Source organism: Nothobranchius furzeri, chromosome 2 (assembly GCF_043380555.1).
Source record: "Nothobranchius furzeri strain GRZ-AD chromosome 2, NfurGRZ-RIMD1, whole genome shotgun sequence".
In the NCBI taxonomy this organism is placed as follows: domain Eukaryota; kingdom Metazoa; phylum Chordata; class Actinopteri; order Cyprinodontiformes; family Nothobranchiidae; genus Nothobranchius; species Nothobranchius furzeri.
This window is the reverse complement of record NC_091742.1, coordinates 72,607,976-72,634,929: the sequence shown is the minus strand read 5'-3', so window position 1 is coordinate 72,634,929 and position 26,954 is coordinate 72,607,976. Positions and strand designations below refer to the sequence as shown.

Sequence of the window (26,954 nt, the reverse complement as noted above, 5' to 3'; positions counted from 1 at the left end):
CCTGGAAACTATAGCTTCAGTTTTTATTCACAAAATCAAACCAAAAATAGGTTTTTCATTTTTAGAAAACAATTCTTTACATCCAGCAGCAACAGTGCAGCTCAGGGGTGGGCCATATATTTGAAAAGGCCAACCTATAAGGTGATGTACCTCATGTGCTCACATCCGGCCTGGGGTCAGTGACCCACCAAGGGGGTCTCCACAAGATTACAGGGAGTCCCCACAATTGAGTTTGTGCTGAGGTTGTGAGGTTACTGAGATTATGTTTGTAAAGATTAAAATATCAGTAACACATCCAATAGTATATTCACAAGACTGTCTAAGAGTTGTAACTCTGTATGTCTGTATAACGATTATAATGAATCTCTTTAATGTGTGTATTTGGGTAGGACTTGGGTTGGGGATGTCCTGGCTTGTCTTGGACGCAGGCAAGGCTTGTGAATAAAAGGTTAGGAATCAGTGTCTTAAATGACTACATTCTAGGAGTTTGCCTTCTACATTTGTATACCGAGTCATGGCTTACACTCCCTCCCACCTGGACAATTCTCCAGCAGGCTCAGTGTTTATCAGGAGAGAAACTTTGTGGTGGAAGATAGCAGGCATTTATAGATGTCATATTAACAGATGAACAACATGTTTCTGGAGAAAATCTATCATCCTGGGGTGGATGTGATTTTTCATTAAGACCTTGAAGCCAGGTCTAGGACTGTTATTTTTTCCCACTGAGATGATTTGACTTCCGATTGGCTAAAAAAAATCACCTGTGATGATTAGGCATGCTAACTGCTTTGTTCTGGCACTTGCACTGTTAACCAGTCAGTGGACCGGGGTTTTGAGGTGGGTTTTCTGTTGTTAGAGGCTAGTTTTTGTTCTAAAAGGGTGAGCCTGGTCTACGTGAACAGCAGTAAAATAGGCTTGTTGGAGTTGGACTGCAACCTCTTTCAGCAGCAATATTTAGAAGTACTTATCTTCTGGATGACTTTATGGGTCTATCTGAGAGGAAGTAACCTAAAGATAATTCTACAGTCTCCCTCAGCATTGACAGATCATCAACGTGTTCAAATATTTTATGATTTCACATTGTCGTATCGCCCTCTGTTTTCAAAATCGTATCATTGTGAATCTGCAGAAATAGGGTGTGCTGCTTCTTTATGCAGTTCCTTCATGACTGCGTCATGAGTTCAAAGCTGTTTCACAAGATTTGTTTTTCATGCTGCCTCTGAAGTGTCTTCTTTTCCTTGCTTGGCATCTTAGGGTTTGTTACCATGCTTCAGACAGAAAACTATTTGTTGGATTTAAAGGAGCAATATGTAAGAATTCTACAGTGACATAATCACAAAATGGTCTAATGTCTCGATTATGTTGGAAGAAAGGTTGTACGGAAACAGATTTCATTCTCAGCACATGATGTCACTCTTACTTGATTCTTACATATTGCACCTTTAAAGTGTATTGGTGCTGTCCTTTGTCGTAAGGACACCATTATACATCAGCTTTTATGTTATTCTCTTTACACTAATCTTCGGTCGTAGTGACAGTTTCTAAAAAGAAATAAGTTTCACATGAAGTAGCTTTCACCAGGTGTTTATATACTCGTGATAAAGCTTCCCTTGTGCCTTTACAAAATATCTCAACAGTTTTTTTTTGTGTTGGTTTTGCTTTTTTACCACAACTTCAGTCTAATTGCAGTATCAAGATCATGAGTGGATACAGGAGGAGGAAGAAAGGTTAAATTAAATGTTTATATTTTTAAGGAAGAATAAAACGTAACTTGAATTAATCATCTTAAAAAATGACTCACTTGCTGGGAAGAAAAGTTCAGACTTATCAGAACATTCATGCTGTAACCAGCCCTTGTGCTGACCTTTTATTGTATCTATAAAATTGGCTGCTGAATGAAAGCCTTTTTTAATCAGATGATCTTCTGTGCACCTTGACAGTCAAAGGTAGATAAGCAACAAATCTGCTTTGACCTCAGCTGCTCTGCTCTCCTGGAAGTAATAGCGTATTGGATCTCCTGGTAAGATATGAATCCAATCCAGGTTGTATCACTTTTGGTAGCTCATTTCTGATGCTGCCGTTTTCCTCCCAGAATGCTTCCCTGGTGGCGTTTAACAGCCACCTGCTCTTTTGTTAGTAACTGTATATGTTACAGCTGGGATGCTTTGGGGTGCCAACAGACTTCACCATTTATGACCAATAAATTATCCATGGGTAACTGCTGTGACAACCCAGATTTGCAGTCAGACTTACACACACACACACACACACACACACCCACGCACGCACGCACGCACGCACGCACACACGCACACACACACACACACACACACACACACACACACACACACACACACCTTTAACAGGACAGGTTTAAAATGGTATGAAGTAACCCTTTTGTAACCGTCTAAGCCTTACTGTGTTTTAGGGTTGTCACGGTGGGAAAATTTAACCTCACGGTTATTGTGACCAAAATTATCACGGTTTTCGGTATTATCGTGGTATTTTTTTAAACGTGTTACATTTTCAGACAACTAAATAAACCCTGTATATCAGGAAAATATTGTCCTCAGTTTGTGTCTAAATTTTGCTTAAAATGTGTTATTTAGTAATTATGTTGTTTATTTGTTTACATATTTCCCCTTTAGTCTTTAAAATACCAATATTTGCCCATAACTTCTTATTTTTTGTCTGTTTGATGTCATCATTTTAAAAATATTAGACCAGATGATACTCAGTAGGGGTGCTGAAAAAAATCGATTCAAGTCTGAATCGGGATTCTTATTTATAAAGATTCAGAATCGATTCACAAAGGGTCAGAATCGATCCCAAGACCTCAAATGTTTGGCATGTTGCAGGTTTGAGATGCACTTTTGTCTGTTTTTTTATCTTTGATAGGAGAGTCAGTACTCCGTTTACTTTTGTGGTCCCATAAATTGAGATGATTTATGTTTGAATCTGCTGATAAGAGGGCACATGAATATAATTTTTTTCCATATTCATTAATTTGAGATATTCTCATATTTATTTTCTAAGTTGATAAGTGAGGGCTCAGGATTACTCATGTATTTATTTTAAGTTATTGATAAATGAGAGAACACATTTTCCTTTGTAAGAAATCTGAGGCACTTTTTTTAAACAGGTTGAGGACTCAAATGTTAAACTTGTTTCCACACATACTTGAAAAGTATTTGACCGTATTACTTTCAAAGCTACTGTTATGTAACTAAAGATGTGTTATATTTTACAAGGTAAGCAAAAATAAATGTTGCCTTTTGGTCAAAAGATTGCTTCTGTTTACAGTTTTAGAATCACTTTAGTTTACCTTGTAAATTTGCATTTTTTTGAGCATGACCAGTTTAAAGTCAAATAAAAATGTCTCATAGCTTTAACTAACTTGTACAATAAAGTAGTTAATCTTAGAATTGACACTCTTTGTTAACACTGATTGTGAATTGATTTAAATCGAGAATCGATTCTGAATCGAATCGACACCCAGAGAGTCGGAATCAAATCGTGAGTTGCTCGAAGATTCACATCCCTAATACTCAGTACTTCTAATCAGATACTTTTTTTTACCCTTACTTGAGTAATAAACCCTATATCAGGAAAATTATGCCCTTGGTTTGTGTCCTTCCGGTGAGCTTTGCAGATTTAGGAAAATGTCATCAGGCAGTAATCATTGTTAAATTCATAATTGTTCTCTGAGAGAGACCAACTCTAATCTGCCCCTGGGAGCCCCGTAATGCATAGCGTCATTTCAACATGGGGGTGTCCGCGACACAGTTTATATGCAGGTAGCGGCGCTGCGGCTGCTTTATATAGCGACTCGTTGCATTCTCCCTCAACCCAAATCCTCGGATCACGTATTTTAGCTAAAACGCTAATGTTAGCTTGCCTTGCGTTGACTGTAGAGTTGTGGGTGATGGTCATGCAGATGTGTCATGAGATTTGAAGCGTTGCTGCCTTTCACAGACAATTTTTCTGCATGTGCTGCAAACAGGATAGCCGTCTTCTATCAACTGTACCTTGGCATTCTTCAAATATCCAAAAAATGCCCATACTTCCGACTTTGTCGTCTTTGAAGGATAATAAATGTCCTGAGCGCTGCCGTCTCCTCCTTTGGCCATTATTTCAGCTTTAGCTTAAAAAAGTTTTGGCTGTAAACAACAAAGTGCGCATGTGCCGCCGGCAACTTCAGCAGATGATATGGTGGCTGGTAAGGGTCACCGCGCCTACACCGCAGCCACGGTAATCTACCGAGATAATAATAATAACCGTCTTGTTTTTAAAAAAAGTATTGTCAACTTTTTTACCGGGGTTTACCGCTACACCAGTTATCGTGACAACCCTACTGTGTTTAGACACAACACCCAGCTTTAGGTGGAATCCTAATATCAATAAAGCACAAACTGTTAAAAAGAAAATGTGTGAATATAAGATAAGAAATGTACACCAAGAACATTTCCATCGTACTTTTTTAAGGTTTTGTTTCCAACAAGCCAGATTTTTTTTAACATTTTTTTAAACTGTCTCAACCAGTGTTTTTAAAACTCATTGAATGTTTTCTGTTCATTGAGAAACCATTTTTTACTTATTTTTTTAGAAAATGGTCAGTCACTCTTGAGTTTAACTTGCCAGTTTAACATGAAAATAGTCTTCTATCCCTATCGCCTGCATTAGCTACTGATATAAAATAGATGTAAATATGCTAGGTTTAGAAAATCTTGACAGATCTATGTCACACTGTCACTTAACATTCATGGACTCACCCATTTTTACTCACAACAGGGAAGGCTGCTGTTGGTTTAGTGTCGAGAAAATGGCTCAGAATATCTCGACAAGTAGAAGCTAACCATTAGCAACTCTACCACACAGCATTGCTGTTATCCAATCAGAGGAGACATTGCAATTCCGTCCAGCGTGTCCTGGGTCTTCTTTTAGGTCTCCTCCCAGTTGGATATTCCTGGAAAACCTCAACAGGGAGGTGTCCAGGAGGCACCTCAACTGGCTCCTCTGAAAGTGGAGGAGCAGCAGGTCTACTCTACGCCCTTCCCAGAGGACCCAGTTTCTCACCCTGCCAGCATAGCAATCTTTTGGATTTTACAAATTTCATTAAAAAACAATGGTTATTTGCTAAATTTGCAGAAAACCCAAAGAACTTTTCATCTAGATTCAATTCAAGTTCATTTCTATAGCACCAAATCACGACAAGAGTTGTCTCAAGGCGCTTCACAAAGTAAACATTCCAATACAGTTCAGTTCATTAAGCCAATCAGTAAGAAGTTTCCCATATAAGGAACCCAGCAAGATAATTTTGTCTCTTGCTGCCTGTTAAGAAAACTCTGAAACAGTCAAATATCCTTTAGCCTTTCAATGCCAGTAGTTATTTCTTGTTCCTCAGCTTTTGACGGTGATGTTTTTTTGTCTTCTTTCCAGTGTGTGGAGATATCCATGGGCAGTTCTTTGACCTAATGAAGCTGTTTGAAGTAGGAGGATCACCAGCATCCACGCGCTACCTTTTCCTTGGGGACTACGTTGACAGAGGGTATTTCAGTATTGAAGTGAGTCCGTGTATTTGTGATTGTCCTCTTGTGGCTCTAATTGAGCATGACGCACAGCATGTGCTTGTGACAGAAGCTGGGTTTATTAATAGCTCACGTTGAGCATAGATGAAATCAGGCTGCAGATATTGCAGTGATAAAACATTTTAATGATCTTTTCAGATGCTGTCTGTGTGGCAAATGTCACAGAGGCACTGAGAAATGCATAATATTGTCCAAAATTAATGTGTTTTATATGGAACTCATATATATTCTAAGATCACTTGAATCACTGTGTTTTATTATTAAAATCTATTCTGAGGGCGCCTGTCCTTGGATGTTTTATTGGAGCATTTGTCCTGAAACTTCTGAAGAAAAGCTGCATGAATGTTTCAGTAAAAGCAGAAGATCTTGTATGACTGAATGGGTTATGTTTGTGAAGTAGATAGGTGAAATGTTCCCCTCATCTTGTTCTGTTTTTGTTTCAGTGTGTGCTGTACTTGTGGGCCTTAAAGATTCTTTACCCAAAAACACTGTTTTTGCTGCGTGGGAACCATGAATGTCGACATTTAACAGAGTATTTCACATTTAAGCAGGAGTGTAAGTATTTCTTTTCTCATTTACCATCAGTCAGCATCTTACCTGCAGCAGATGGCTGTCAGAGTGATCTCAGTTCACATTGTCACCATTCTGCCAACCCAGTCACGTAGATGTTACTACTATCTACTATCTAATCCCAAAACTACAATCACAGATAAGAAAACAGTGAAAATCATCAGCTTGTGTTTTTCTTAGGAGGCTAGATATCTTTAAGAAATGGCAAAAACATAAAGTGTTGTTTAAGGCAGAAGTGGCAGATGTGGAAATGTTTTAGTAAAGTTTTCCCTTAAAATGATACTTCACTGAAAAACCATTTCTTATTTCTGATTACCATTGGTCTCTCTGAACCCCGCCAAAAATGTGGCATCAGTAACTGTTGGTCACTGATTGGCTAGGGGTCACTAGTTGCTCCAGAGGTCTCCACCTACTGCCACTCTTCCTGCATCCACTGCTAATGCAGTTTCTGGGTTCTGGGTCAATTTTTTTGTTGTGCTGTGTGAATGTTTTGAACAGGTCACCTGGCACTCATGGATCACTTTATCTCAAAGAGCAGATGCATACTACCTTCCACATAGGTAACTTCCACCTGCTAGTGTTAATTAGCTGTTTGTAATAGGGAGTTCATAGATCAAAAAAATGTTGGATTATTTTTTGCTGTGTGGTAATGGTGCGTTCATGGACTAAAAAAGCCATTCAATAACCAACAGTCTCAGACCAACTGTTTCTACTCGGGTCGAAAGAATCCACGCTTCGTACTGATGTCCACAATTCTTTTATTTCTCTCTCACAATCATGGAGCACCGTGAAAACTAGAAACAAGTAAAATAATATCAATAGCACATATGATATTCATCTCAGCCACTTATTTCCTTTCGCAAGTGCACAAGTGTTAAACGAAGAACAGTATAACGTTTTTTACCGTGTACGCCTTGTAAACCCAGCAGTAGAAAAGATGTATGTTCCAAAAGTCCGCCGTGTTACCGCTCCGTGTCGTCTCTCCCGCGACTCACAGGAAGCGACTACCTCACAACAATCTCAACAGAAACATTTCTTATAAGAAAGACGTATAACTCCACTGCACAGGTCCACAATATGAGTACCAAATAAAGAAAACAAAACAGAGACAACGTACCGATCTCCGATGCGCTGCTGGTGTTGTCATGGCAACCAACACAAACATTTCAACGTCAGTTACACTCCCACCAATTACCTTTGATTATTACAATTGCGAATGTAAATACACTTGTATTGTTCATTAAATCAATGGTAATTCCCAAGCACCATGTTGTTATGTTAAAACACTCTTGCATTGACATAAACAATATACTTTTCTCAAACAATGAATTCAACAATATGAACAGAATTTACATCTCCACAACATGTGCATGAAGTACAGCATAATGACAACTTGTATTTTAGAAGGGAAATCTAATCAATGAATGACATATTTTTCTCATTTTTTACCAGGACCACTAATTTCTGAATGGGTCTTTGAATGATGGATGGTTGGACGAGGCGTTCGCCTCTCTTTCCTAATTTCCTATCACCAGTCTGGATTGTCACCTTCCGTACAAGTCCATCATCATCCTCATGTGCTTCCACAACCCTAGCGAGTTTCCATTCATTGCGAGGAACATCTTCTTCTTTGAGAATCACAATGTCACCCACCTCCACATTACGTCTTGGTGTATGCCATCGCTGTCTCAGAGCAATATTGGCCAGGCATTCCTTTCTCCATCTGTGCCAAAATTGCTCAGTCAGATATTGGACCCTTCTCCACCGTTTCTTAGCATACAGGTCCTCCTTGACAAATTTACCTGGAGGTGGAAGTGGGATTGAGGATTTCATGGTGATCAAGTGGTTCGGTGTGAGTGGCTCCAAGCTTTTGGGGTCGTTGATGTTATCAACAGTGAGTGGGCGGTTATTCACGATGCACATAGCTTCATAAAGGAATGTCCTTAATGAGGCATCATCCAGCCTTCCCACACTGCAGGCAAGGACCGTGCTCAGTACGCTTCTCACTGTCCGGATTTGGCGCTCCCATGCGCCTCCAGCATGACTAGAGTGGGGCGTATTCATCTGGAAGTCTCACTGTTTTTCTGCCAGGTATGCAGTCACTCTTTCCTTATCAAGTTCTTTCAGAGCCTTTGCCATCTCGTTTCTTGCCCCCATAAAATTAGTTCCCTGATCAGACCTAATGTGTCTAACAGCTCCACGAAGGGCAATGAAGCAGCGCAAAGCATTGATGAATGCATCAGTCGTCAAATCCTCCAGCATCTCTATATGCACTGCCCTTGAGCAAAAACATGTGAAGAGGAGGCCGTACCGTTTTTGATCTTTGCGACCCTGTTTGGTGTGAAAAGGACCAAAGCAGTCCATACCACAATAAGTGAATGGTGGTGTGGGATCAACACGGTCACTAGGTAGATCTGCCATTCGTTGCTCCTCTGGTGGCGTGCGGGCTTTCCTACACTGTACGCACTGCCTGATGTATTGGGCCACAGCCTTACTTCCACCAGCGATCCAGTAACCATTGACTCTGAGTGCATTGAGGGTTTGTCCTCTGCCTTGGTGTTGTATCTTGGTATGATGGTGTGCGATGATGAGGTTTGTAACAGCACCATCTTTAGGAAGGATCACAGGGTGTCTTAACTCGAGAGGCACAGATGCCTTCCTTAATCTTCCTCCTACTCTCATTATGCCATCTTGGAGGAATGGGTCAAGCTGAAAGAGTGGGTGGTTGCAAGGCAGCCTTCCTAGTTTCTGGCTGAGTGTGTTTAACTCCTCTTGAAAGGCATCTTGTTGTGCAAGCTTGACAAGAGTCTGTGCAGCTTGTTTTCTCTCTTCCACGTTTAAAGGTTCAGCGGTCCTGATCCTCTTTGCCAGCCGCTGGATACGAGCAATGACGTTGACAGCTGTAGCCCATCTTGAGAACCGCAGCAGATGCTTCTGGATGTCAAACTGTCTTGCTGCCTCAACCTTCAACACCTGAGTAGTCCTCACCTCTGGGTCTCCCACCAGCAAATCTGAAGTAGCCTGTTTGGTGGCTATCTCTCTTTCCCATAGAAAGCCTGGGCCAGAGAACCAATTTGACTTGATGAGGTCAGCTACTTTGAGGCCTCTCGATGCATGATCAGCAGGGTTTTCTCCTGTGTCCACATAATAACATTTCCGTGCATCTGTGTTTTCTCGAATTTTCTGAACACGATTTGCCACGAACACATGGAACCTTCTTGCTTCATTATTGATGTAACCAAGCACGACCTTTGAGTCTGTCCAAAAATATTCGTCATCAATCTTGAGCTCTAGCTCCTCCCTTAATATGCTGCTCACAGATGCCGAGGTTACTGCTGCAGTTAATTCTAGCCTCGGTATGGTGACTATTTTGGTTGGTGCAACCCTCGCCTTGCCCATGACCAAGGAGCAGCATACCCTTTCTCTGCTTACTACTCTGATGTAAGAGCACTGGCCATACCCTTGACTGCTTTCATCAGAGAAATGATGAAGCTCGGCTCTCTGAATCTCACCAAGGCTGTCAGGTATGAAGCATCTTTGAATTTCAATTCTTTCCAGGTTCTCCAAATCCTTCATCCAAGTCTCCCACCTTAACTTCAAGTCTTTGGGTAGTGGCTCATCCCACCCTGTGCCTCTCTGACACATCTCTTGCAGCACTCTTTTCCCTTCAAGAATGACTGGGGCTAGAAACCCCAAAGGGTCATACAAGGAGGCCACAATTGAGAGGATCCCTCGGCGCGTTGCCAGTTTCTCCTCAAGTGACACCTTGAAGGAGAAGCTATCATTTTCAATGTTCCACCTTATACCTAGTACTCTTTGAACTGGCAAATCATTGTGATTAAGATCAACATTCTTCACCTCCGTAGCACACGCTGCAACCTCCACTGAGTCAAGGACCTCTCGACTGTTGGAGAGAAATTTGTGAAGGTGCAGCTTTCCTTTGGCACACACAGCTTGGGCATCTTTGACCAGTTCAATTGCCTCACCCACCGACTTTACACTTATGAGACCATCGTCGACATAGAAATGTTTCTGGATGAAGCTAGCTGCGGAGGGGTACTCTTTCTCACATTGGCTGGCAAGGTGTTTCATGCCATAATTGGCACAGCCAGGGGAGGATGATGCTCCAAACAGGTGAACCTTCATGCGGTACTCTCTGGGTTCTGAGTTTGTGTCTCCATTTTCCCACCAGAGAAATCGCAGGTAGTCTCTATCATCCTCGCTCACATGAAACCTGTGGAACATTTTCTCCACATCACACATGACTGCGATGGGATATTTACGGAAGCGGCACAGCACAGCTGTTAGGCTATTTGTGAGGTCAGGTCCTGTTAGCAGATGGTCGTTTAAGGAGGTGCCTTCATACCTTGCAGAGCAGTCGAAAACCACTCTGATTTTGCCTGGTTTTCTGGGGTGGTAAACTCCTTGATGTGGGATATACCACACTTTCCCCAGCTCTGCTTGGTTTTCCACTTTCTCTGCATCTCCATCCTTGAAGACACCTTCCATAAATCTCACGTAGTCTATTTTGAATTTGGGATCTCTGTCCAGCTTCCTCTTTAGATGCTTCAACCGTACTAATGCCAGCCTTTTGTTGTCTGGGAGATGTGGACGTGCTTTGAAAGGGAGAGGCATCTCCAGGTGACCCTCCTTATTTTGTTGGATCCTCTCTTTCAAGATCTGCAGGAAGCATATATCTTCTTGAGATATGCTTCTGTCACCAGATTTTGTGTCTGCAAAATCGGACTCTAGGGCCTTGATGACAGCAAATGGCGTTATGGGTGGCATCTCTCTGACAGACACTCGATGGCAAAAACCAGTCACATCTTTAGCTTGCACACGCTGTGGTGCGCTTCCCACAATGCTCCAACCAAGGTCCGTCTCAATAGCATAAGGCTCATAGTCGCCCCCAGTGATGACCCTTCTTGGAATTAACGCTCTGGAGCAGTCATATCCAATCAACAATCCAACACCACAGTCCATCAACGGGGGTATCTCTTGGGCCATGCTTACAAGGTGTTTCCATTTGTTGGCTGTCTGACAAGTGGGAATATGTGCACGGTCAAGAGGAATGAAGTCCCTTGTGTAGGCTGGAGGCAAATTGATGGAAACGTTAGAGGAAAATCCTCTAACTTTGAGCTTGCATACTCTTTGACTCTTCACCACTGAGTCTCTCCCCATCATGGTGGAAAGTTTAAGTTTCACTGGTTCCATTGCTGCTTTTAGCTTTTCGCACACCTCCTGATCAACAAATGTGTGACTGCTTTGAGTGTCCAATAGTGCATACACTAGGGTTTCAGTGTCCGGAGCACTAAGTGTTGAGATCCACACTGGGACTATCATCGACGTACTCCCACCTTCACCTCCACTCACACAACATGATAAAGATGACGTGCTTTCTTCCACTGCACCCTGAATTGATGATTCTCCTGCTGTAGAACGATCTTCATGCAATGGCGTTGGGTGACTCTTTTTGCATATGCTACATGTGGACCTGTTTCTACAGTCTTTAGAATTGTGACCCTTTCTTAGACATGCAAAACACAACTTATTTTCAAGTATGCATTTTTTCTTATCCTCTACAGGCATGTCCATAAGCCTCTTGCATTTATGTATGGAATGGTTCTCACTACAGCAAATACACTGGTCACTATTGTAATTTTGTGTTGGTGTGTTCCATTTCTTTGGTTTCTCTGCATCTCCCAACTTGATTTGACCAGGGTCAGATTTGGTGGTGGAGCTTGATGGAATTGAAGGTTTCACATTTGTGGCAAACGTGTTTGCTTTTGAACGCTTCATTTCTCTTGGTGGTGCCTCTGCAGAGTGCCTTAAGGCATGTAAGGATGACACTGGATTGCATGCTATGCGTGACTCCTTAGAGACAAAGGAAGCAAACTCATGAAAGCTTGGATAGTCGTTGCCCCGATCTAGCTGCTCTGTAACGTAACGGTTCCATCTACATGTCACCCAATCAGGAAGCTTGACTAATATTTTCTGATTCTCCTCGCAGTCGTTAAGAGCCTGTAAGCCCTTTATGTGGGGCATTGCATTACTTTATGTTTGGAGGAAATCACTGAACTCTCTTAGCTTGAGATATTCCTTTCCTCCAATCTTCGGCCACCCATTTAACTTCTCTCTGAAAGCCCGCTGTACTACAAAGGAATGGCCATATCTAGCATTTAACCTATCCCATGCCTGTTGATAGGCTTCTTCATCTTTTCTGTAGAAGCTGCCTTCAAGAGAAGATTTTGCCTCGCCTGCTATGTACTTTTGCAGGTAGAATAGCCTGTCTGCAGGGTCAGAGCATCGTCTCTCTATGAGGGCTTTGAAGCTCATGCTCCATTCTGTAAACTTCAGAGGATCACCCGAGAATACAGAAGGTTCTGGAGTTGGCAAGCGGGTGAGAGCTAATGACTCTTGTAGCGATTTGACCAATGATGTCTCGTTTTGCACAACCTGCCGTTCTTGATCTGGGATGTGGTGAGCGAAGGGGTGTGCATCACTCACTTTGCTGAATGGAGGACTGCGTGTCCCATCCCTTTCCTCTTCTTCAGTGTAGACATTTAGCCTTGCCTGAATTACATCAATGTCCCTCTGGTTTTCCAGTTTTCTCAACTGCTGACGTTGAGCTTCGATGGCAGCTTCCATATCAACTTCAGCTCTCTTTGCAGCCAGCTGAGCAGCCGCTTCCGCCCTCATAGCCGAAATGCTAGGTGACTCTGAGAGATGTTTAGAATTGTGACAGCTGGGTGCAGTAACTCTGGAAGCTGTGGATCCATATATGGACCTAGCATATTCATTATCAAGTAGCATGCGTAACCTTGATCTTTCTGCCACTGTGTCAAACTCATCTTCATCTTCAGTGAGACGTACTCTCATCAGCTGCAGCAAGTCGGCTGTCACAGCTGAGCATGCATCAATCTTTCTTCGAATTTCTTGACTTGGTGAGGTTTGGAGTCGAATTCTGTCATACTGTTCCTTTAATTCAGACTCTTGCTTCTCAGCCTCATCCATCATATTATACATGTCACTCTCAGAGCATACTTGCTTTAACCTTGTGCGAATGTCTCTTACGTTGTTTCTCCACTTCTCATATGTTGCTTTGAACCTCTTCTCCTTTTGAGTTAACTCTTGATCTTTCAGTTCCTGCATTTTTGGTTTTAATCGCCTTTCACGAGAGGATTTTCTTGTTTTTGTCTCAGATTTCTCAGACACTACACTTCTTTCCTCTTTCATATCCCCTGCATCTTGGACTTTTGACATAACATTAGGATGACTATGGTCATCTTTAGACATTTTCAGACTTTAAAAGGGGTATCTTATGAAGGGACAAGATATCTAAGGTAATTACAAGAATGGAATGGATGCAATAGGTGGAGAATTATTAAAATTAACACAAGGCACCTTAGCTTAGTTTCTTACATATGACAGTAAATAAACTTCAGTTTCAGCCTTCTTAAAGCTTGCAAACAATAAGTAAGAAAACAACAATAAGTTCCAGGACTTGAACAGATTGTCCTTTTTTTTTTTCTTCTTTTTTTTGTTACACAGTCTGAAGTTTGAACACAATTAATTTCTTGTCCATTATAGCAAATTTGTAGCTCATGTTCTATCCATCAACACAGGAGGCATAACAGCTGCGTAATATAGCCTGATGACTCACGCTTCTTGAAACCGCTTCTTGAAGTGTCCACTGAATATGCAGCTCCTGATTGGTTGCTCCAAAACTCAAAGCAACGTGTCCACTGAAGCCTGTAGCTCACTGTAGCTTGCTGCAGGATGACGAGAGCCCTGCGCACCGAAGCCTCCAGATGGATTGGGCCAACGTTTTCACTGTTTCTACTCGGGTCGAAAGAATCCACGCTTCGTACTGATGTCCACAATTCTTTTATTTCTCTCTCACCATCATGGAGCACCGTGAAAACTAGAAACAAGTAAAATAATATCAATAGCACATATGATATTCATCTCAGCCACTTATTTCCTTTCGCAAGTGCACAAGTGTTAAACGAAGAACAGTATAACGTTTTTTACCGTGTACGCCTTGTAAACCCAGCAGTAGAAAAGATGTATGTTCCAAAAGTCCGCCGTGTTACCGCTCCGTGTCGTCTCTCCCGCGACTCACAGGAAGCGACTACCTCACAACAATCTCAACAGAAACATTTCTTATAAGAAAGACGTATAACTCCACTGCACAGGTCCACAATATGAGTACCAAATAAAGAAAACAAAACAGAGACAACGTACCGATCTCCGATGCGCTGCTGGTGTTGTCATGGCAACCAACACAAACATTTCAACGTCAGTTACACCAACAGTCATAGATCAACAGTAGAAGACCAAAAGTAAAAGACCACCAACAGTCTCAGACCAACAGACATAGATCAACAGTAAAATGCCAACAGTCTCAGACCAACAGACATAGATCAACAGTAAAAGACCAACAGTCACAGACCAACAGCCACAGACCAACAGTAATAGATCAACAGTAAAAGACCAAAAGTAAAAGACCACCAACAGTCTCAGACCAACAGGCATAGATCAACAGTAAAAGACCAACAGTCTCAGACAACAGACATAGATCAACAGTCTCAGACCAACAGACATAGATCAATAGTAAAAGACCAACAGTCTCAGACCAACAGACATAGATCAACAGTAAAAGACCAACAGTCACAGACCAACAGCCACAGACCAACAGTCTCAGACAACAGACATAGATCAATAGTAAAAGACCAACAGTCTCAGACCAACAGACATAGATCAACAGTAAAAGACCAACAGCCACAGACCAACAGTTTCAGACAACAGACATAGATCAATAGTAAAAGACCAACAGTCTCAGACCAACAGACATAGATCAACAGTAAAAGACCAACAGTCACAGACCAACAGCCACAGACCAACAGTCACAGACCAACAGGCATAGATCAACAGTAAAATACCAACAGTCTCAGACCAACAGACATAGATCAACAGTAAAAGACCAACAGTCACAGACCAACAGCCACAGACCAACAGTCATAGATCAACGGTAAAAGACCACAAGTAAAAGACCAACAGTCCCAGACCAACAGTCAAAGATCAACAGTAAAAGACCAACAGTCACAGAACAACAGTCACAGAGCAACACTCACAGACCAATACTCACAGACCAACAGTCATAGATCAACAGTAAAAGACCAACAGTCATAGAATAACAGCAAAAGACCAACAGTCACAGACCAACACTCACAGACCAACAGTCATAGATCAACAGTAAAAGACCAACAGTCATAGAATAACAGTAAAAGACCAACAGTCACAGACCAACACTCACAGACCAACAGTCATAGATCAACAGTAAAAGACCAACAGTCACAGGGCAACACTCACAGACCAATACTCACAGACCAACAGTCATAGATCAACAGTAAAAGACCAACAGTCACAGAGAAACACTCACAGGCCAACAGCCACTGACCAACCGTCACAGAACAACAGTCATAGACCAACAGTCACAGTCTGCATTTAAATGCAGCCAATAACTCGTTCAATACCCAGTGTTTTGCAATAACTTGGTTCCGCAAGACCATGTAAACACCGGAAAAAACCGGTTTATTACCCTTGGGGTAACCCTTTTTTAACCCAAATATCAGGTAATGTAAACTTTATTGGGTTAACCCTTTCAAAAGGTGCGCTCTGCACATGTTCTATTCACAAGGAATCTCGGTCTTTTGAGTAGACCATGGGTCTGCAACCTTTTCCAATCAAAGAGCCATTATAACCCATTTCCCACAGTAAAGAAAACACTGAGCCACAGCAGCCGTGGCGTTTTGGATGAGCCTGCCGGTCCTGAGCAGGTTCTGCTTTTTTTAACGCGTCAAACATGTCTCCTTTTAGAACATGTTTTAAACTGTTCAGAATACAAATCCAGGCTCTGTCTCGTTGGATTGTTGTAACTAAACTTTGTACAGAACAAAGCTTTACATTAAACACTTGAAAAAGTAAGAAAAGAATCCAATCAATTAATTTTTTGCCCTCATTTACAGTGACGGAGATAACGGAAAAGTGTGCATGGCTCTGGTGTTAATCAAATTTTATTGTTTCTCTTTGCAACAATCTTCACAAGAGGGCTAAACGGTTTAAAGGCAGGATTCACATTGACCCGATATTTCCCTTATTTGACCATTTATTTTGACAGAGAAACCTCAAGGTTTGGTCACTTTGAAAGAATTACCCTGACGTGTGCAGATGCACTGACATTTTAATCATTACGTACATCACAGAGGTAGCTAAATCAATCAAGAAAAGATTCTCTTCAGAACATCTGAGCATAATACAGGACACTGGTCAGTGCTGCTTGCTGTCAAAGCGCACATAAGGTGAGCAGCGAGCTAAAGATGTGGTGAGGGGCTCGTAGCGTGTCTGTAACAGACAGCAGCAGAACCAGAGCGCATGCGGGAAGATTCCTCTCACTGAAGCGAGTGTTTTCCAAACCCTGTCTCTCTGAGAGACTTGTCACCTAGAAAATGTTCCCTGATTCCCTGAAACTTTGGCTGAATATCGCTTGCTCCTGTCTCCAATGAGCCTGTCCGAGGCAAAGTCCAGAGTCGCATATAGTACTCTTTAGCTCAGAAAGCACCTATAGAGACATTAGATTACGCACAACCTTTGTAATCGGGATATTAGAAGTTCCATGTATACAGGGGTAACGCTCTTTACTTGTGCATGTAAACAGGTTATTCCAAATTTTCAGGAACCCGAATACTGGCTGCATGTAAACAAAGTCACAGAGCAGCAGTAACAGACCAACAATCACAGAATAATAGATCAACAGTCCCATAACAACAGCCACAGAGCAACAGTCACAGGGCAGCAGTAACAGGCCAAAAGTCACATCACAATGTCCAAAGAAAGTCAGAAAAACCATTGATTGAGAACATTTTGAAATTTAAGTATAAATAAATGACTCAGGACTTTTGCACAGCAGTGAGCAGTTGTTAGTTCTGAGTCTTCTCCACACACCTTCTCCACACCAACACTCCTCAGTAGAACAGAACTGACCTTTAGAACTTCTAAACGTTGTTATTTTGCTAAAAGCTGTTTGCAGCCTAACAGTTGACCTCAAAATGATTATTTACTGTAGGTAGGGCTGTAGCGAAGCCTCGACGAAGTCGACGGCTCGATTCTAAAAATTTGTCGACGTCAGATCCGGAAGTCGACGCACCACGCCCACTTGTTGCATCCCCAGGAGTTTGTAAATAGAGGAGGAATCTGCCCGTTTTTCCTCTAGTTCGCCCTCTTCTCCGCCTTCACTAAAATCTCCGCCAAATACCGAAGACCCGGAACAACGTCCGTCCACTACTAGATTATTTTCCTGTTTTGCCCCTTCGTCTCCCGGCAACGGACAACAACTTCCGGGGTCAGATGCGCTGCTTCGTGTCTATCGCAGATGTAGAAAATCACCGGGAGCGCTTCTCCCTTCATTAAGGAGCTTCTTTCAGACATGAGGAGAGCTGTTTTGGTGGTAGCAGTCTCTCCTCCGTGCTGGTCTGTTTGCTGCTGGGTGTTTTTGGTTTATTTAAACTTGGTAACTTGAACTTAACGTTGGTAAAGCTACTGTTAGCATCTTCGCTAACAGCTTCTTGCGTTGGGATAAGCTGTTACGTTTTGGTTTAGAGTTCATCTTTTTTGTGGTGTAGATCTCCCTTTTATTACATTTAGAGTGTTGTGGGTTTTCGGTTTAGTGTAAAATATCACCTGAGTTTGGTTTAACCCATAAGACCACTCGCCTCACGCACATAAGTGACCAAAACAAAGCAGCATGGAGACACTCCATCTTCTACCACCTCTCAGGCAGCAGCCTGCACTCCCAAGTTCTACACGTCACCAGAACATAACCAACCGCAACACAATAAAAGCAGTGTTATACAAAATGGAAGGCCTGTAGTGTTTATTCTCTTACAGTAAGAATTTATCAATTTTTTTGAGGAATTGATTTGAGATTTTCTGGTTTTTGTTAATTGTGCAATAGAAAAATAATCATTAGATTAATTTTCTAAATAGTCATTAGAATAGTCGACTATTCGATAAAATAATCGTCAGAATAATCGTTTTAAAAATAATCGTTTACCCCCAGCCCTAACTGTAGGTCAAAGGCGGATGCTTGATATTTACAAATGTCAGAACTGTTTCCATTGGACTCGAGCAGGATTTGGGAAAGTCAAACCAACAAAACCTGTTGTGAAATCAAAGGTTTTTGGGACGTTTTTTGGCCGTATAAAGAGCCTTTCCATCCCAGACAAGCACATTACTAATACAAGAGGGCAGCTTTGTTTGACTTGGCATGGTCCTTTTTTATTTTAGTAATTCCTGTCCTGTTTTTTCTGCATGACAGGTAGAATTAAGTATTCAGAGAGGGTGTATGACGCATGTATGGATGCCTTCGACTGCCTTCCCCTGGCTGCACTAATGAACCAGCAGTTCCTGTGTGTACACGGAGGACTTTCTCCAGAAATCACAAATCTTGATGACATCAGGAAAGTATGTGTCTGACTCCTCATCATTTTTGTAGCTATTTCATTAAGTTGTTTCTCTATGATCGGTACCTGTTAATTGCCTGTCTGCTTTGTGTATTTTTCATTTTCAAGGAAGTTAACAGCATAAAAACTGTAATGACAGCTCAGAATGGTCCCCCCACTGCTTTAAAAGAAATGTTGAAGAGTTGGACCCTGTTTTATAACTAATTCAATCATTCTAAATGGATTTTGTGGCTGTAATCAGAGGGCAAGGCGGAACAGAGTTTACTCCGCTGAAGTGTCCATCATGCTGCCTGAGCTGTTACACTCAAGCTTTTGTTTGAGGAGAATATTTCATTTCCTAAAAGCAAAATCATTTAGACTCGTAGGTTGAATAGATTTGCTGCCATCAAGTGTTTTCCAGCCTTTCTGAAAAACAATTTAATTACAAAGAAAGCTGCACTTATCAGCACGGCTCTTTAAAAGCTCTCGTAGGAGACGCTGATGTCCCTTCTTTTGAACAAGCTGGTGTTTTCCCCCACAGCTAGACAGATTCAAAGAGCCCCCAGCATACGGCCCAATGTGTGATCTGCTGTGGTCCGACCCGCTGGAGGACTTCGGAAATGAGAAGAGCCAAGAGCACTTCACACACAACACAGTGAGAGGCTGTTCCTATTTCTACAGGTGGGCACTTACACCAAAAACATTTATCCTTTCTGTCCTAATTTTTCTCCCTTTGCTTCTAATAGCTGCATTAACAGGGTTTCTCGTTGGGGCTATGTCTAAAAATGTTATTTCTTTTTGTGCTGATGTAAGTCCTCAAATATATTCAGCTGTTCCACTTTGGGATGTCTAAAGTACCAAAACAAAAAGTATGTGCTGTCTCCGACCTACTTTCCAATTAAAATGGCAAATGTTAAAATGGCCAAGGAGAAAAGGTTGGTTCTGAGAAAAGCATATTTAGCACATCGTCGATACAGACAAACCCCCTTCAATGTGCATGTACCAACCCACTTCAATGTTAGAAATATATAGAGTCTAAAGCCTGATTTATGCTTCTCCGTCTGCGTCAGTGCGGAGACACGCAACGCCATTATCCGTCCTTGCGTAGGGCACGCAAGTACGTACGGAGTCGAGCCCACTTTTTTAAACATCCGTCGAACGAGACGGATTACGCAAGCTTGTGATTGGTCAGGATGCCGCTGTTGTTTACAGCGCCGCCATTGCAAAGAGAGCCGAGGATAACTAGCGGCAGACACGGAGAAGCTTGAAGAATACCTCGCGAAAAAACTCTAAAAATATGAACGTTTAATTCTCCCGTGACTGGAGGAGTGAAAAGATGCGCAGCAAGCGTTTTATTTGTGGACGGAAATGACAGGAAACGTGGGTTTAGAGGTGGGAAGCGCATGAAGAGGTGGGAGAATGAGAGACAAATATGTCCCTGTTAAAAGTCTCTTATATACACAAAAAACACAATATAAACACACTATCTTGGACAGGATACCACAGAACAGCGCTATGCCCTCTGTTGTCCTGCAGGGCAATTGCTTTGCAACACTCTCCAGGAGACGGAGAAGTAAAAGAACAAAACACTTCCGTCAGTCCGTGCGTGTCTGTCCCTTGCGGAGCTGACGGAGAAGCATAAACCAGGCTTAAGTCACGCCCATCTACTTCCAGACCATGGGTCCCCGAAACAACAAAAACATTAATTCAAAGTCACTGGGGATAAAATTCGCTATTTTCTAATTCAGTTTTGTATGTGCCATAGATTAGTATGTCCTTGAATTTTAAATACGCATTTTGATGCCAAGAAAGCGCTTGTTTTCGAATGGGGGGAACGTTATTTTAGGTTTTGTGTGAAAATAAGACCAAAACAACAAATGTGCTTCATGAAAGTGATGTAATCTAACTAAACATGGAGAAAACAGAGGGAAAATGGCTGTAAGTTCAGCCAACTTCAAATCCTTCTTCAGGAGGAAAGAACCACCATAAATCTGGCCATGTGGTAAGTAGCAGCTATGCTAGGGGAGAGGAGATTCCTTGGTGATGTGCATATGTCTGATTTGTAGTCATGCTAATTACAGATTTTTACAAGCTGATAAATCTCAAAAGCTGGCGTGGTTGAAACGCACATCATTACTTGTCATTGAAATAGATGTGCAGCATATGTGTGATCCAAGGCATAAGGCACGGCAGAATAGAAAATAGCTCTTTTAGCCCCGTTGACTTGCATTCATTTTTTTGTTCTTCTGTGGACCCATGAGCCGACCAGAAAGGGAGAAGACTTGGGATCCCTATAATAATGTTGGCAGTAATGCTAACCACAATGCTAGCTCAAGCTTTTGCTAACATTAGCCCAACATACTGCTAATGCTAGCTCAGGCTAGAGCAAACACTTGCCCAAGCTATTGTCGGTGCTAGCTAAAGCAGCTGCTAACATTCTTGTAGGACAAGAGGAAAACCGCAAGGATTATTGTCAGAGCTCTTTCCAGGAAGTACTGGGAATGCCAGATAAATCCATAACTTGCCTATTGAGTTAAATTGATACTAAACATGGCTGTACACAGATTTTATAACTTCAGTGTCATAGAACCATCAGGGTAAACAGGCCAATCAGAATGCAGCTCACTTAATATTCATGTCCTGGTCAAGTGGGGAGGGTCCACCAGTCTTTCCATTGTAGGGCTTTATTTTGGAGTTGTGTTTAGCCATTTATCAGGGCACCTGAGTCATTGTGACCTCTTTAGGTCTTGTATTTACTGTTGGCATCAATTTGTTGTGTGTTGTTCTGTCTGAGAATATAACCTTTATTGATGCTTTGACAAAATTACAAATCCCATTTGACGTTGCTTGTCAACTCTTCTCCAGGTCAGGGATGATGTCCTGCCCCAAGTGGAGGAGTTTAAGTATCTTGGTGTCTTGTTCACTAGAGAGGGAAATATGAAACGCAAGTTCAATAGGTGGATTGGTGCTGCGTCTGCAGTGATACAGGCATTGTACCAGTCTGTCGTGGTGAAGAGAGAGCTGAGCTGGAAGTTCTCGATTTACCTGTCGATCTACGTTCCTACCCTCACCTATGGTCACGAGCAGATGCAAGAGGACAAAATGAGTTTTCTCCGCAGGGTGTCTGGGCTCTCCCTTAGAGATAGGGTAAGAAGCTCGGTCATCTGGGAGGGGCTCGGAATAGATATGCTGCTCCTCCACATTGAGAGGAGCCAGTTGAGGTGGCTCAGGCATCCAGTTAGGATGCCTCCTGGACGCCTCCCTGGTGAGGTTTTCCAGGCACGTTCAACCAGGAAGATACCTAAAGGAAGACCCAGGACACGCTGGAGGGACAATGTCTCTTGGCTGGCCAGGGAACGCCTTTTTAGGTCTCTGAACAATATTTTTTAAACACTGCTGTGAACACAACCAGGATTTATAAACACCAGCTGACTATACTAAAAGACCCAACGATATCTATAATCAGTTTCAAATAGTGTTCATGAACTCGGACATTTCAACGCAGCATTCTTACTGACCATGGTCTGAGTTTTACTGCTCTGCTAGTGTTGAATTATGTCTATGGAAACTCCATTCTTATGAGTAATTTCAGCATAAAGAGAAGTTACATTCAACAGTAGCCAAAAAACTAATCAAGAGACACATGATTTCATTTCCATTTTTACTGCTCTGCAATCAGAAAGAGACCAGTTGTGGTTACTGACATTCATGTAAGGAGCCAGAGATCCCTCCTTAGACTGTCGCTGATGTTTATGCAGAACCGCATTGCCATCAGTGGAGCTGAATAAGACGACTAACGCATGGGAATGCTCGGAGCAAGCAGCTTGCACTGTCACAAAATGTAATGAAGTGGCACATTACCATGAGTTTCAGTCCTGTTTCTAAATGCATTGGCTCTGCTCACAGCCCGAGCAACGATTATTTGGCCTCGGTGAGCTGCGGGCAAGCCAGCAGGAGTAATGAGAAATGTCTCGAGGCCTCAAATACGCATCTTCTTCTTTTATTTATTGGATAGCAGGTTGTTTTAAAAGCATGCGCTTAGTTTTATTTGAATGTTCTTGCTTATAAACTAACTCCTCGTGTTCTGGTTTTTGGCGGATTTGCTTAGGCTCATCTTTTTCTTACTGTAAATGAGACATTACTTTGTGCCTAAAGGAATGTTGTCATTTAAATGAACTGAGACCAGAGAGAAATGTTTGGTGTGTAGCTTTTTTTTTTTTTTCCTTTTACTTCCACACAACTGATCTGAATGTCAGAAATGTTTGTGCTGAACCTTCATCCCAGTTAACCCTGCTGCCATTTGGTCCGAATTCCTCTGGAGTCGTGTTTTAATCCGCGTCCAGCCCAGGGGAGGGTCCATAATTGGTTTCACACTGGCTTTAGGATTTATGAGACACTTTCAGACAGAAAGGGAATGGCGTTCCTCAACTCCCCTCCTGATAACACAGAAGCCTGGCCTGCAGCAAGCAGCATTTGCCTCAGTTTTTTAGGCACATACCTAATACTTTTACAGTTCACAGGCATAAAAAATTACTAATGCTTCAAATGTGGCTTCCTTAATCAAGATGTCTTGACTCATCATCCTGAAGGGGATTATTCTTATTTAATCCCTTGGTAATGAAGTTTTAACTCAGAAATATACGTAGAAGATCACTTACCTTTTTTATTAACCTGCTAAACTTGTCTCATGATTTAAGTGACTTATCCCATGTTTCCTTGTTTGTAGATGGCAAATACTCACCAGAGATGTCCGTTATTATCAGCTTACCAGTATTACCGAGATTGGTCTATCTTTTAATGACACATCCTTTATGTATCATACATCAAACTGTTCAGCTACTTCTACTCACTTAAAATGTCAAAATATAACAAATCCTAGGTATAGTTTCTGAGACATTTTTGTTACCTTGGTGTCATTTTATACCATTATCTGAAGAGTTAGACTACATCGGTAAATGGTATATCAGTAAAATAAATAAATAAATAAATAATAAACCTACGTGGAATATCCTTAGCCATAATGCAAGAACAACATGTACTTATCTGCTGCGGGTCCATTAGAACATAAGGCATTTCTTTCTAATTTCTCTAGTTTTATTTACACCTCTTATTTCTATGCCTGTTTTGGGAGTTCCTGTAGATTGTCACTGTCTGTCTTCTCATGTCTGCTTTCACCTTGACAGTTGATGAACCTTTCCTAACTCAATCAGTCTCAGAGATTAACTTCTTCGTCAAGCACTGAAGCTGATAAACAACCACTTAAAAAAGTCTTAATGTGCTCATGCAAGCATGCCGTCTAACGTGCCTGCCCCTAAAGGACTTTGCATTAAGAGATGCAATAAAGCTGCTCAGTAAAGCTTGATGCCTCACACTTGATCAGAATGCAATGATTATTTAGCACACTAATTACTGGGTTGTGGTCGGTGCTTTTAGGGGAGAGATTTTACACCAGATGCTTGTTTTTTTAACAAAAAAAAATGTAAAGATTTGTGTTTGATCACATGACTGAACTCTGATGGAGTTGAAGTGGATTCTTTCTGATGTATCACATTGCCTCATTGAATCCATTAAAACCTGATACAGTTGTGGCCAAACAAAATGTGATTTTGACACGTATTCTTAAAGTTTGCAGCCTCAGTTGCTATGACAACAGTTTGAATAAACTCCAGATTCCTCTGAAGAGTCATCGAATGAATTATAAGTATTTGTAACATCCTCTTATGTTCATCAAAATTAATTGTATCTTTAAAAAAAACACCATTCCCTCTGTATTTACAGGAGAGCTTTTCATGAAACCTAGGAAAATCCAGCAGCACTGGGACTAAAGTGCCTGAAGCATTCGTGTTTTTGTCTTTCTCTTGGGCTATTCCCATCTGCACCGGGTCGGCCCAGGCCGGGTAGCGTAGGTTGTTACATATCTGGGTGGCCTGGTATTTTTCCGGGCCAACCAAGGCTCATTCCCAGCCCTCTTCTCGAGGGGGTCTGCTTCAGGCCGACCAGGGCCAACACACCCACTGCTGACAGCAAATTCACACCTTCCATTGGAGCAAGCCTCTGATTGGTGGGTAGAATCAGCCCACATGGGCTTAAGACGAGGATGTGTGGAATCAACCGGGCCAGGCTGGGGCCGACTGGGGCTACCCGGCCCGGGCCGACCCGGTACAGATGGGAATGGCCCATCTGTGTCTTGATTCTCGGCCCAAGTGGACTAACTCACAGTTTAGCCTCATCAGTGACATAAATACATAAATAAATAAAGGTGCCTAAACATCCTTCCAGAGGAACTCCTCCAACTTAGACCACCAAAACAGATCCCCTTCATCTAGAAATCCTGTCCATAAATAGGTTTTAAGTAGGTGGACCACCACCCCAGTCTGCCAGTCCAGTGGATCCACTGGATTGGATTGGTGGGTTTAAAAATAAAACAAAAGCAGAAATTCCAGCAAACAGCAATCGTTCGCTGTGTCTCAATTCAGGGTCTGCATCCTTCGAAGGACCCAGCCTACTCGGCCGACGTGGGCTGGGTCCTCTGTCGGCCGAGTAAATCGGATGTTAGCGGCTGTGAATTTGGACAGGCCTAGCCTTCATGAATTCCCGTCACTCCCTCGGCGAACGTTCTGTCGCCTAGCAACCGTGGAACCGCTGAGCAGAAGGGAGAAGAAACTTCAAACGATGGAGCTCAAAGTTTTATTTAGCTTTTTAATCATTTCCTTGACTGTTGGAGAGCTAATTCAGAGAAAATACTTTCAACAAGCTGAGCCTGAGCAAAGATGTGATAATAGTTTTTAATACTTTCTAAGGGTCTTAATTTGACCAAAACCGATTTATCACATTTTAAGACTTTTCAAGACCCAGCGGATACCCTGTAATATTAAACAATTCACAGTTGTCAACAAAAATAAAATTCAAGAGTTTAATAGAGCTGATTTTATTTAGATATTTCTTTTATATGTACATGTTTAATCTTTCTCAACCATTTTTTTCTAGCAAGCCTGTCAAAATTCTCCCTTCTCTCCTGTGCCCTCTGCCTCCCTCTGCAGCCTCATGTCCTCCCTGATCAGCTCCAGAAGCTGGTCATCGCTGTCACCTTCCCCTGGATGCCCATTTTCTCCAGAAAAGTCTTAACAAACATGTAAGAAAAAAAACAGGAAGAGAAAAGAGGACAACAGGTTACTCCTTTCATGTTTTTGCAGAAAAAACTAAACTCAAACGACAGTTTTTAAAAATATGAGATGTTATTGTACCTCCATGCCACAGCCGCCGAATACTTTGCTCCAGTGATCATGTGGTCCATCTCTGCCCTAAGCTTAATAAATTCCCTGGTTTTCTCTTTTGTCCCTAAAATACAAACTTCTATTAAAATCAGGGAAAACGTAGCGGGAGAAGTATGACACAGAGCGCGGCCGAACATACGAGCCGAGACCGCAATACAAGCACTTTTACTGTAACATTTCTAACTAAATTAACGTTCATGTATCACAAAAAGACCTTAACCTAACAGTTTTCAAGTTTATACTGACATTTCAATCAATCAATCAATCAAATTTTATTTCTAAAGCGCTTTTCAAACAAAGTGTGATTCAAAGTGCTTTACAAAATGACCCCAGATTCCCATAACAGGTTAAAAACATTTACAAGCATATGCAAGCACACGCACACACAGACTCACACACACACACACACACAAGTAAAAATTATATTAGGCTGAGTCCAGATGTGCCAAGTATGGTAACGCAAGGAAACGCCATCAGAGAAGCCGTCTGCCCCGGCAGCATCAGGTCTTCCACACTAAGTCAGGGCGCTCAGTGGAGGGGGAGCATAGACCCCCACCTATAGAGCGCCCAGGAAGCTTCAGTCGACCACCGCTCCCGGGGCAGAGGGCCCCCACAGAGGAAACACTGGATTAAAATGAGTAAAAATGTAATAAAAGAGCTAATATAAATGACAAAAATTAGAAAATAAGTAATAAATAAAATGATATAGACAGTAAAATAATAATTTAATAAAAAAACTGTGCTAAAATATAATTATATAGAACATGCAAAGCAAGTAATAAAATAGAATCATGTAAAACGAGAAATAAAACTGTAGAAAATATTTAGATAAAAGCTAACCTAAAAAGATGGGTCTTGAGTCTTGACTTAAAAACATGAACGTTCTCTGCGGCCCTGAGGTCCTCTGGCAGCTCGTTCCAGAGGCGAGGGCCATAACACTGGAAGGACGCCTCGCCGTGAGTTTGTGTCCTGACTTTAGGGATGACCAGGAGACGCCTGCCAGAGGAGCACAGAGGCCG

At 41.9% G+C, this 26,954-nt stretch overlaps 1 protein-coding gene across 6 annotated transcripts in view; it reads left to right on the top strand.

The window, feature by feature from the left end:
• The window catches only part of LOC107376893 (protein phosphatase 3 catalytic subunit alpha), a 152,430-nt gene that overhangs the window by 85,666 nt on the left and 39,810 nt on the right, over window positions 1–26,954 (top strand). For 5 of the 6 annotated variants that reach the window (XM_054747545.2, XM_054747546.2, XM_054747547.2 and 2 more), the window contains exons 3-6: window positions 5,440–5,564; window positions 6,032–6,143; window positions 18,538–18,683; window positions 19,203–19,342. In XM_054747545.2, coding sequence (XP_054603520.1) covers window positions 5,440–5,564; window positions 6,032–6,143; window positions 18,538–18,683; window positions 19,203–19,342 — 523 coding nt within the window. Of the gene's footprint in view, window positions 1–5,439; window positions 5,565–6,031; window positions 6,148–18,537; window positions 18,684–19,202; window positions 19,343–26,954 lie in introns of all 6 variants that reach the window. The other variant, XM_070547887.1, reaches the window with a different exon arrangement.